The sequence below is a fragment of the Diabrotica virgifera genome, chromosome 3, assembly GCF_917563875.1.
Source record: "Diabrotica virgifera virgifera chromosome 3, PGI_DIABVI_V3a".
NCBI classification, from domain to species: Eukaryota; Metazoa; Arthropoda; class Insecta; order Coleoptera; family Chrysomelidae; genus Diabrotica; species Diabrotica virgifera.
In genome coordinates, this window is record NC_065445.1 from 39429774 (window position 1) to 39443182 (window position 13409).

The window sequence follows — 13409 nt, forward strand, 5'->3', positions numbered from 1 at the left end:
AATTTAAAATCTTTGGAGTTATAGAGCAAAAATTGAAAAAAACACGATTTTCGGGCGCCATTTTGTTTATAAAAAAAGTAGCACACTATCTGCGGACTTTGCATATCTATATTATTAATATATGCAATCATAAGTTTCGATTCCAGCAATAAAATTGCTGGTAAATAACTTTTCCCAAAAATGGCCTATTCTTCGATAATCAGGCCAGACTATTCTTTTACTGGGCTTTGACCCTCATATTTTTGTTAAATACTATCTTGGTGGGTAGCATGTACATTGCACGTAAGCACTGATGATGACTGTTAAACCAGTCGACAACTAGTTATGTGATTTTGATGTGGCCCTTTTGAGGGTTTTTAAATATACCTTTTATAAAGGATTTTACTGTTTTTTTGTATTACATGGTATATACAGCCAACCAGAGGAAAACTTTTTCCTTGTGAATTTTTAAAATATAATATGATCCATTATCATCTGTAATGTTTAGCATAATATTGGAAACGGTTGTACAGAAAGAAAATATTAATAGAACAGGTCTTATATATTATAAGAAGCACCAGTACTTAGCATTTGCCGACGTCCTGGTAATATTAGCTCGGAGCAAAGCGGAACTGATGGAAACAGCCAAGCAGCTTGACGAGAAAGCTGTCACCAAAAGATTACATATTACCGAAGAAAGAACAAAATATATTTAATGGTCAAACAAACAATTTACTCAGGCTTAATACGTATCGATGAAAACAACAAAATGAATCCAATATAAATTCGAAGAAGTGGAATGGTTTGAATACTTGAAAAGTGTTTTCACAAGGGACTCTAATATCCAAGAAGAAATAAGTAGAAGAATTATGTCAGCTAACCGCGCAGTATATGCTCTCAATAGGCTGTTAAGAAGGAAAAAAGATATCCCGAGGAGCAAAGTTAAGAACCTACAAAACCGTAATAAGCCCGATCGTAACTTATGCATCTGAGACATGGACTACGTCAAGAAATCAGCAAGAAATTCTATTAGTTTGTGAGCGAAAAGTGCTGCGCAGAATCTTTGGTGGGATGAACGCAAATGGACAATGGATGCGAAGAACAAACCAGAACCTGTGAGAGCTTTATCAAGAACCTAAAATACTAGCAGTGACAAGAGCTCCAAAAATTAGATGGCTGGGTCACGTCCAGAGAATGAGTTCAGCGAGAGTCTGAAAAATAATAATATCTAGTGCGTTGGTAGGAAGAAGGAGAAGGGTAAGACCGAAGACAAGATGGAGCCATGAGGTCAAAGGAAACATGACAAGACTTAACATAACCAACTGGAAATGGAAAGCTAACGATAAACGAGAATGGAAGAGAATAGTACATCAAGCCATGGGCTTGCTAGACCTGTAGTGCTCATATATTATAAAATATAAAATAAATTTACTTACTAACTAACATAAGCGTTAATAACACTGGCCCAAAGTAATTAATTTGCATCTCTAACTGAAAACCATCTTCAGTCAATCGATCGCCAAGCATTAGAGTTCCAGCATTATTAATTAGTATATCGAGTTTTTCCTCTGTTTGTAAAATATTAGTAGCAAAGTTCTTAACAGACGTTAATGAAGCTAAATCTACAATTTTGAGAACCACGTTCTGATTTTGTGTTAGAGTTTTAATATTTTGAACAGCTACAGTCCCTTTATGATGATCCCTACACGCTACAATGACTCGTGCTCCTCTTTTAGCGCACTCTAGCGCAGTTTCATACCCAATACCTAAAACAAAATATTATTCTTAACAGTAGTAGCTTTTATGCGGGTTTTAGTAGGAGTATACTTATGTTAAAGATAAATAAACTACAGTCGTATAGCTACTTAAAACTCTTAGCAGATATTACCTACTACATTGCAGATATTACCTACTAAAGTGCAGATATTACCTATTATTTTAACGTGCCAAAAAGCCTTACCGTGAACACACGGTAATCCAAAGTTGAACAAAGCACCCACCAACGTTCCTCCCAACCAGATAGCCCACTAACTACTTATTAACGCCCTTAACGACAAACAACACCACAATCAAAGAAACAGGTATCAACCGTGCGCCAATAATCGAAAAAAGCTACTTTGACATACCTTTCACCATAAAATAACTGAATAAAAAAGTAAATTCAAAATAAATTTAGACGTCTGCGTTTCGATTAAATTCGAGCCTCTTACTATCCTCCGAAACCTGTTTCTAGGTCTACCCATAATCAAAGAGTCTCTTAAGAAGGCTGAATTTACCCGTCATCAAAGCGCACCGGCTGGTTGATAAATATATTGAAATATTATACCAATGCATGCCTTTAGCAACCTCTAATGAGGAAAGAAGAATGGATGACGGAGGAAATTCTAGAGTTGATGAATGAAAGAAGAAAAAACAAAACCATCAATAATACCCGCTATAAACAGCTTCAAAACCAAATAAGAAGAAAAATTAGGGAGACTAAAGAAACCTACTTCTCTGAAAAATGTAAAGAAATAGAAGAACTGCAAAACAGATATGGCAACTTCAACCTACATAAAAATGTCAAAGAACTAGCCGGAATAGGAAATAGAAGAACCTTAAATGTATTGCTCGACAAAAATGGAAATGTTATAATGGAGACAGAACGAAAACTACGACGATAGAAAGAGTACATCGAGGAACTATTTCATGAAAATTACTAAAATTACTGAAATTTACAAAAAATAGATCAATTTTGTATTATGTTTGCATATAAATGTATTGTATATATAATGCTTGCCCCCCCCCCCCCCATCTATCAAAATTTCAAATGACGCTCCTGGACCAGAGAGAAGTTATTACATCCGTAGATAGCCAAACCGGAGATGTGTGCCCAGAGATAACCAAATCAGAAGTTAGTCAGGCAATAGACTCTATAAAAACCAATAAATCTGCTGGTCCAGACGAATTACGTAGCGAGCTAATAAAGTTGGTCAACGAGAAAAACCTGGACATAATAGTAGAACTGTTCAACGCTATCTATACTAGGGAATCATCCCTAGAGAAATGTTGACATCAGCATTTGTTTGTTTGCCAAAGAAAGTGAATGCCAAAGAATGCAGTGACTACCGAACCATAAGCCTAATGTCACATACCTTGAAAATTCTGCTGAAAATTATCCACGTCAGAGTACACTCTAAACTGGAGCTGGATATTAGTGACACTCAATATGGGTTCCGCGATGGTATGGGTACCAGAGAGGCATTATTTTCCGTCAACGTGCTGACACAGAGATGTTTGGATGTTAAACGTCCTCTTTACGTCTGTTTTATAGACTACAATAAAGCGTTTGATAAAGTAAAACATGATCGACTCATGGAAGTTCTGAAAACTAAAAACCTAGAGACCTAGATGAAAGAGATTTAAGACTAATAACACACCTCTATTACAATCAGCGAGCAATAGTAATAATTGAAAAAGAAACATCTGAAGAAATGGAAATAAAGAGAGAAGTCGGGCAAGGCTGTTTGCTGTCACCTTTATTTTTTAACGCTTATTCTGAAGAGGTAATGCGAGAAACTCTGGAAGATGAAACAGTCGGCATAATAGTAAATTGAGTCTTAGTTAACAACATGAGATATGCAGATGATACAGTAATAATAGCCGATAGTTTACAAGACCTGCAAATACTCATAAGTAAAATAGTAAGGTGTAGTAGGGAGTACGGACTCTCTCTCAATTTCAAAAAGACGAAGTTTATGAAAATTAGTAAAAACAACCATAATAATAACGAAATCTTGATAGTAGAGGGCCATCAAATCGAAATAGTAAAAAAAGTACACTTATCTAGGAACACTTATAACAGAAAATAATGATTACACTGATTGCCAACCTGCGTAGCGGAGATGGCACCTGAATAAGAAGAAGAAGAAGAATGAGGAAAGCTGAAATGTTGTCAATAGAGATTAAGATAAACTGCAAAACCCCAAGAGTAATCACAGCATTAAAGGCGATGCTCGGAATATTTCTATTCCTCTAATGGATCAACAGTTTACCCATCTAAATCACCATTATTTTGTACTCTGTGTCGAGTATAACGTGAAACAGAATGAACATAGACGGTTGAATTTTGATTTAATTCGAGTCTCTTACCAGGCTCCAACTAAATTCACTTAAAAATAGGAAAGGCACAAGTCGATGATATATAGGTGGAACAAATTAATCATTTTGGAACCTTGGTAGAAAGCTGTTTCGTACACTTGTTCAATAATTGCCGAACGACATTTCAAATACTATAACTATGAAGGAGAGCAAAAGTCATAGCTATACTAAAACCTGGTAAAGACTTAGAAACGCCAAAGATTTACCGCCCTATATAGCTTCTCTGCAACCTATACAAGCTGTATGAAACATTTGTTCTGAACCGCACAGAGAAAGCGGTTGATACAAAAATCATACCACAGCTCATATTTGGGAGAACCAGCAACCCCAAGTTCTAGCTCTGATGGAGCAAATCGAAAATGTATTTGAAGAAAAAAAAGTAAGAGGCCTAGCTCACGTCGACCTAAGCGCCGCAAATGAAACCATAAACCACAGAAACCTACTGCAGAAAGTCTATGCCATTCTTAAGGACTACGATCTTGTCAAAATATTGGAATCACTGCTTTAAAAATGATTCTACGTGAGTCTTAAGAAAAAGAAATTTCGGTGGTGAACCCAAACAAACTGCTCAGGGTAGCATACTAGCACCTATACTCTTCAACCTATACACTAATGATCAACCAACGCCAACGTTTACTAGTAACTTCTTATACGAAGGCGTCACAGCCGAAGGTTTAAGAACCTTTGAAGAGAGCGAACAAGAATTGGAAGCTGCTCTGAATTTTATGTCCAATTATTATGTATAAAGAAAAGTCTACAAGACCAAATCCAACCCAAACTCAGGTCTGCGCTTTTAACCTTCAGTCCTGATTGGCCAAAAGGAAACTCAGCATTACCTGGAATAAGACCTTGCTAACTAAAGCACACAGGAACAATAGTAAATGAACAATGGGATCACTCACAAGAAATAAAATGTAGAATAGAGAAGGCTAGGAGTGCATTCAATAACATGGCCAAACTCTTTAAAAGTAACAACCTTAATCTGGAGATAAAAGTAAGGCTCCTAAGATGTTATACTTTCTCAATATTATACTATGGAGTTGAATCCTGGACACTCACTGAAGCGATCGAGAAAAAACTTGAAGCCTTCGAGATGTGGCTGCACAGGCGAATCTTAAGGATATCATGGACGGACAAGATAACCAACGAGACCGTAATACGAAGAATGGGGAAAGAAAGAGAGGTGATGTATACCATTAAAAGGAGAAAGTTAGAATATCTCGGACACATAATGAGAAACGGCACTAAATACAGGTTACTGAAGGTGATACTTCAAGGCAAAGTATTCGGAAGGCAAGGAATTGGGAGAAGAAGAATATCATGGTTAAAGAACCTGAGGAAATAGTTCTCCACAACAACAACTAATTTGTTTAAAGCATTAGTTAATAAAATAATTATAGCCAGAATGATCGCCAATATTCGAAATGAATAGGCACCAAAAGATGATGAAAGCACACCGAAAATCCAATATACCTCTGAGTCACACTAGACCGCTCATTAACCTACAGTTTCCACTGTAAAAGAAAACAAAAGAGGGTGAATACGTGCAGCAACCTTTCAAGTAAACTTAACAATAGTAAATTTGGCGCCAAACCCACAGTACTAAGATCAACAGCTCATGCGGTATGCTTGTCAACAGCGGAATACGCATGCTCGTATGGAGAAGATCTGCGTACACCTTGCGTACACCAAGAAAGTGAATGTGAGTCTAAACGAAACTTGCAGACTCATTACTCGTTACCGGGTGTATAAGATCAACTCCCTTTGATAAACTATATAAAGCTTAAGGCCTCTGATATCCTGACTTCCTTAGAACTGCTCAAGAATTCATCCAAAGATCCAAACAAACCGTTGAAAACCGCCATCCCCTATTTAGCCACCAGCCGTATCCTGCTAGACTGAAATCAAGCAAGCATTTCCTTAGAGCCCTGCTAGACGGATCACCATCCTGTTATCTACTAATAGAAACTCCACAAAGCGGGATTTCAAGCGACTGGTCGACGTATCAAACGGCAGAATTAAAAATAGACAATTCTATATCCAAACCCACACATATAAGAAGGAAGGGAAGTGTTCAGAAAGGTACTGACCTGTTCAGAGTTCGATCTTCAACTGAGATTAAGGTTTACCAAGTGTTACGTATGGTCGGTACTGCTATATGGCGTAGAGGGCTGGACACTCACTCAAAACGAGAGATATAATGAGATTAGAAGCCTTCGAAATGTGGCTTTATCGCCGTGTCCTAAAGATACCATGGACGACGAAAATATATACGGCACAAATGTAGATGTTCTTAAAAGAATCAACCAAGAACGTCAACTTTTCGAAACCATCAAAAATCCGAGTATCTGGATCACATCATACGAAAAGAAAAATTCCAGTTCCTTCAACTTATAATCGAGAATACAATTGAAGGCAAGAGAGAAATAGGACGCAACAAATGTCCTGGCCCTCTGAAATGTGGACCTTCAGAAGAATGTTCCTCATACCATGGACAGATAGGGTAAAAAACGAAGAAGTCTTCAGAAGATCAAATACTGAGAGAGAATTGCTCAACTTGGTCAAGGCACGAAAGATTGGATACCTAGGCCCAGTGGCGGCCTGTCAGGGTCGGCAGGGTCGGCAGTGCCGACCCACACATTATGGACACATTGTAGATTTTCTAAATATTTAATTTAATCCAGAGTTGATGATATTTGTTTCTGTAAAATAAAAAAAAATCTGTGAGATAATACAGACTAAATGTTATTCATTGTTTTTAAAAGAATTCGATCAATCAATAAGAAACTTTTCAAATTAATAATCCCAGCCGTGCATCCGATTGCGATAGTATGAATTCTTTTTTATAAGATCAGCTTCGACCGGGACGGCGAGCCGTCCCTAGATCTACGATTTGAAGCGCTGCGCTGTGGAATATTAGGCAACCAATTATACATTTCCATTACCAAAATAAAGTAGCTTTTGGAATTTTAAATCTCGGTTAGTTTTCAGTAGTAATAACCCAAGGATATTGATAATTGTTCGAAAAAATTTTATAACAGATTTCGAAAGCTTGTTGCTTGGAAACAGACCGACGCCGTAGGCGGAGGTCTGTTGCCTGTAAGCAACAAGCTTGAGAAAGTTGTTAAAAAATTTTTGAGCATTTATCAATGTTCGAGGGTTATTCGGATAGAAAACTTTTTGCTGGTTATGAAAAAAAAATACAGAGCAGAAACAATTTATTTAAATGTGCAATTAACAAGTATTCTTTGGTATATTTGATTCGATAATTTCATTAATATTCTCATCAGTATTACAACCAAATCGTGACATTTTGAAATATTGAATATTTGAAATGTCAAAATCGAAATGAAACGAAATGTAGGTATCCATAGCTACATGATTGAGTGAAAACAGCCCATGGGATCTGTTTTCAGTATAATGTTGGTTTTATTGGTTGTATTCAATCAGATGACCACAAATTAATTGATTTCATTGGATTTCTAATTGAGCAAAAAATTTTCATTGTAGCAGATTTTCGTAAACAACTTTTGGAAGTTTTTAATTTTATTTTATTAAAAAAGGCGACAATTTTGCAAGTGATGATATTATCTCGATTCGTGAAGCAATCGGTTTGAAAACTTTACTAAATAATTATTCTTTTAATATTTTTTTACATATTTTTAAGAAAGTATTACCCAAAGTGATAAGATATTCAATGTTGTTGAAAATCAGTCAACTGACATTATTTATTCCAAAAATAGAATAACAAAGCTGGTAAAAAATCTTAGAGATAGTAATTTTCAATATAATATACGTAGTGACGTTTTGGATTCGCTTGATATTTCCGAACACCCCCAAAAAATACAAAAGTATGACACGGATCTCGAAAAACAAGTATATTTTGAAATTTTTGATACTATTATTATTTGTGCAAATAGATACTCCTTTTTTTTTCAAATTTTGAAGATTTGCAAAAATTTAAAAGTTACGCCAAAGAATTTTCAAAATATCTATTAGACAAGTGTATTAAAATTATGCATCATCCTTTAATCAAATAAATAACTAAAGAAATTAATTAAAAGTTTTATATGCTGATCCAAATATTTTCGGAAGATGGGATAAGTTACAAAATATATATAATTTTATATACTGCAGTTCATTGCAACAAACTGTTCCCGAAATTAATAAATTATTATCATGAATTCTCTCATTGCTACCAACTTTTGCCTTAAGGTGATACAGTAGCGATCAACAGGTAGCAACAAATGCGGTCCAAGATTCCGAAAGTTCTGCGAACTTTCAAAAGTGAGGCAACAGTGCGTCGGTGATTCGACACTGACAGTGACGTTTATACTATCAAAAACAATAATTTTTATACACATAGGGGCGAAATGTTGCCAAATCAGTGACGTTCGATTTCTTGTTATAAAAAATCGATTTTTGGTAGTTTCAATGTGACACAAAATCTAGGCACGGGATAAAAAAATTTATTTGAAGAAAGTGTATTTTTTTGTCTTTCTTAATGGCGGTACAGGCTCCGTTTTGCAATATTTTATTTAGTTATAGAGTAATTTCCACATACTAACATATTTCTGAAATTGGGCTATGTATCGTCATTCTTTATTATATTACGAATAAGTGTGCCAAATATCTCCACAAAATATTTAAAATTACAGCCGCAATCTTGGAACGCGTTTGTTGCTCCCTGTTGATCGCTACTGTTTCCTCTTAAGAGGATCGGTACGTTTTTTCGGCTGCAATGCTATTCAAATTGGGATTCATTTTTTTCGAATCCTGAGAAAACTAATAAGTATTTTGAAAAAATTTAAACTCAGAATGATAGATTACGTTATTAGCGAGGGCCGAAAGTCCCTGAGAACTTCTATAATATTTATTTTAATAAGTTACAGGGGTGAAAAACTAAGAGAAAATTTAGTGTTATTTTTAATTTCAAATATCTCATTCAAAATAAACTTTTCATTTATTCTAAGGGACTTTCCGCCCTGGGTAATAATTTAGTCTTTCATTCTGCGTTTAGATTTTTCAAAAATATTTAGTGGTTTTTTCAGGATTCGAAAAAAATGAACACAATGTCCGTGGTAATATTTTCCAAATCTATCTTTGTCATACAACGCACTTAGTCGTCGAATAGAATATTGTAAGTCAGACACTGACAATCAGTGACAATTTAAAATAATTATTTAACATGAATCGGGAATATTTTTAGTTGTTGATTAAATAATATTGGATAAATAATTGATTTAAGAGGTGAACTTTATAAAAAGTTATTTATCGTGTATTATTTATGGAAGATAGAAGCAGAGAATAAATCAAGATATAGTCTGTGATCCAAGTATTTTGTTGTTAAAGATATTCAAAATTGTAAGCGCACCATAGTAGGTAACAATATATTATTAAAAAGTCACTTTAACACTTTTCCTCTTTTCTCGATTGAGTATTAGTTTTTGTTGTAGGTACATATAAATTATTACAATCACTGAATACATAGCTAGTGAAAAAATTATCACATTTATTAACTGAATTAATAATTTCCAATTATACAAAAAAAAACAGTTATCCAAGAACATTCAAAAGCCATCTCTTTAAGCTAGTTATGACATTGACAAGTAGAATGACATTCTAGTAATTTGTACATATCCATACCAGTGTGAATTTTACTACACGTAATTTGCCATGTAAAGACAGAAAAGTTAGGGATAGCCGTAAAATACTTGCGAATTTTGTACCCATAGCCTTAAATGAATTGGATTTCTCTTGTCTCAAAAGTGTCAAAACGTATTGTCGAAACACCATGAAACAAAAGAGCATGTCAAGCTTTTCTCAAATGTCAATAGAAAAAAACTATTAAAATCTCTCCAACACATTAATAAATTTTACGATGATGTTATAACCCATTTTGCTACGCCCAAACAACATAGACTGAAGTTAATTTATAAACATGTTTAGGATCTAAATCTATGTGAGAAAAACAAAAAAAAAACAAAAAAATAAAAAAAAAACAAAAATCTTCTATGATGATTGAAGCCTTTCAATTAGATGGTATACCTATCTGAGGAGAAAAAAACCTTGTCGACCCTGTCCCTAAAGCCACGAGCCGCCACTGCCTAGGCCATATCCTGAGAGGGGAGAAATACGCAATCCCACAATTAATCATCCAACGAAAAATTGAGGCAAGAGAGGAGTAGGTCGCAAACAATTGTGTGGCTGCGAAATATAAAGAACTAGACAGGCATAACTAACACTGGCAAACTTTTGCATGCCACAAAAGACAGACGTCTGACCTTAAGATAATTCGTCAAAGCACTATAGCAGCGTTTCCCAAATGTTGGATGGCGACCCGGTACCGGGCCATGAAAGCAAAATGCCGGGTCACCTCGTCGTTTCACAACTTGCTTTTTAAGGCCGCTCTCTGACTGACGCCAGGCTTTTCCGAGGATCAAAGCCGTAGCACCAGAATGTGTTTGGGTGCGATGTAGCATCCACGGAGAGGCATTAGATCTCAAAAAATGCCACTGTTTTTAACCGAATCTATGCAAGACTGTATAAAATTTATAAACTTCATAAAATCTGGCCGACTGAACTCAAGAGTATTCTCTGTATTGTGCAAAGATATGGGGAGTGAACATGAACATCTTCTGTTACACTGCGAAGTGTAACAAAATGGAATGCTATCAAAATTGAATGTTTTAAAAATACTTATTGAATTCAAGTAAGAGATTTCAAGGTTTTTATAACAACATCCACCAACGGCTAGGGATGCAATACTTCAATTTAAAAACAGTTTACATGATTTCTGTTGGTTAATCAAGGTGGCCTATCTTTGTGATATTTTTGACTTATTGAACAATTTAAATATGATATTACAAGGTAGCAATGTAGTAGCATTGTGAGGCAAATCTGAAGGAATATTTTCCCACCATCCACAGCAACAAAGCATGGATAAGGAAGCAATTTAAAATGGACGTAGAATCCCAGTAGTGGACTATCTTGTGATAGGGCACTCAAAGACATATTTGACAAAATACCACTGATAGATTTTTGGCTGTAAACGATAAAGTTTTTAATTCCTTTTGTTACGACCTATAAGTGTGAGGCAGGGTTTTCAACAGTGATTTTCCTCGAAAACCAGTGTCCTTGAAATCCAAATAAAATTAACATATTTTCTTCCGAATGTGAAGTTTTTAGTTAACCAGAAAAAACTGCATGTTTCTCGTTAATAAAGTATTTGATTTTTATTATGTTTTATTACATTTTTGTTTGAGCTACATTAGTAATGATTCTTTATTAAAATACAGGGTGTTTCATTAATAATTGTTCATATAGTAACTGGAGAAACCTTAGCACAAAATACGAAGATTTAACCTAAAACACTTAAATAAAATGTGGTTCCTTACTGAGTTACAGGGTGTTTTATCTAAAAATTTAAAAAATATTTTTGCTGAGCATTTTAATACTATTCGACGTATCCTTTTCATACTTGGCAGAAAGTATTGGTACTGTACGAACTACTAAATTATGTTAAACAGACGTTTATGGCTTTTACCAGAGGCGTACGACGGGGGAAAGTGAAAGGTTGACCCTTTCCAAATTTTACGCCACTGGCGAAATTGCTATTTTAGTTCAATTTTTGGAGTCTCCAATATTTTCTATGAAAATAATATACTCTTCGTTCGTAACGATAAAGTCATTAGTTTTCGAGATATTTGAAGTTAAAAATGAAACGACACGGTTATTTTGATCAGTGTATTGTGTCGCTTCATTTTTAATTTCAAATATCTCGAAATCTAATCATTTTATCGTTACCAATGAAGAGTATATTATTTATATGAAAAGTATTGCAAAATCAAAAAATTACACTAAAATAGCAATTTTGTCAGTGGCATAGAATTTGGGAAGGGTCAACCAGCCACTATCCCCTGTCGTACGCCTCTGGTAGTAGCTAGAAATGATTATTTATCTTAATTTAGTAGGGTGTTCAGTACCTCCACTTTATGTCAAGTATGATAAGGATACGCCAAATAGTTTTAAAGTACTGGGTACAAATAATTTTTAAATTTTAATCATATGAATCATAGCATAAATTAATCAAAATAACTGTGCCGTTTCATATGTAACTTCAAATATCTCGAAAACTAATGACTTTATGGTTACCAATGAAGAGTATATTATTTATGTAGAAAGTATTGTAGAATCTAAAATTGGCACTAAAATAGTAATTCCTCCAGTGGCGTAGAATTTGAGAAGGGTCAACCATTCACCATCCCCTATCGTACGCCTCTGATAGTAGCTAGAAACGTTTGTTTATCATAATTTAGTAGGGTGTCTAGTAATCGCACTTTCTGCCAAGTACGAAAAGGATACGTCGAATAGTTTTAAAATGCTGAGCAAAAATAATTTTTAAATATTTAGATAAAACACCCTGTAACTCAGTAAGGAACCACATTTTATTTAAGTGTTTTAGGTTAAATCTTCGTATTTTGTGCTAAGGTTTCTCCAGTTACTATATGGACAATTATTAATGAAACACCCTGTATATAAAACTATAATAAACATTTAAGTATGTTTTCATGTAGGTACACATACACACGCCAGGGTATACAAAAAAATTAGTGGGTCACGAAGGATCAGCACAAAAATAACCGGGCCACGGAAAAATAAGTTTGGGAAACGCTGCACTATAGCATAGGAAGAAGGAAAATTAGTTCAAAAATTTCTCACCTGTATTTGATCCTGTAACTATAACCGTTTTTCCTACAAGACAAACCTTATTCTTACACGACATAGTATTAAACTTGACGTAAAATTTGAAGATCAAGTTAAATATTACTAAAGCAAATATAATATAAAGTAAAAAAAACAACATTATTGCTGATATACAGTCTCTCTAAATGTATATAAAATACTAAAACAAATAGCAATCTTAAAAGTTAACACAAAATATACTTAATTAATTATGAAAAAGACAGAACCGTAAAGTATATAATATTAAATTTTTATTTATCTCATCATGTGTTTTTGACAGCGTAGTTGTTTAATTGAATTAATGTAGAAACGTGTACTGATCTGAGTCTAGAGGCGGCTATCTTAAGGGGCGTTTAAACACGGCGATAAGTTGTGCAACTAGTTGTGATGACAAGTTGCTGTGATTTGTTGATGATTGAAACGCTGTTTAGACGCTGCGATAAGTTGACCACAACAAGTTGAAGAGGGGACCATTGTGTACATTAGACCCTTTTAGACCCTTCAATGAATTATAACTAGTTTTCATCCTAAACAAATAGATCCTG

At 34.6% G+C, this 13409-nt stretch overlaps 1 protein-coding gene across 3 annotated transcripts in view; it reads right to left on the reverse strand.

Moving 5' to 3' along the window:
• LOC114328980 (retinol dehydrogenase 11-like) overlaps positions 1–13148 on the reverse strand; it is a 43814-nt gene extending 30666 nt beyond the window's left edge. For all 3 annotated transcript variants that reach the window (XM_050647872.1, XM_050647873.1, XM_050647871.1), the window contains exons 1-2: positions 12841–13148; positions 1416–1745 (exon numbers count right to left, since the gene is read on the reverse strand). In XM_050647872.1, the coding sequence (XP_050503829.1) occupies positions 1416–1745; positions 12841–12985 (475 nt within the window). In that variant the 5' untranslated portion in view covers positions 12986–13148. The remainder of the gene's footprint in view (positions 1–1415; positions 1746–12840) is intronic.
• Between the last annotated feature and the right edge of the window lie 261 nt (positions 13149–13409).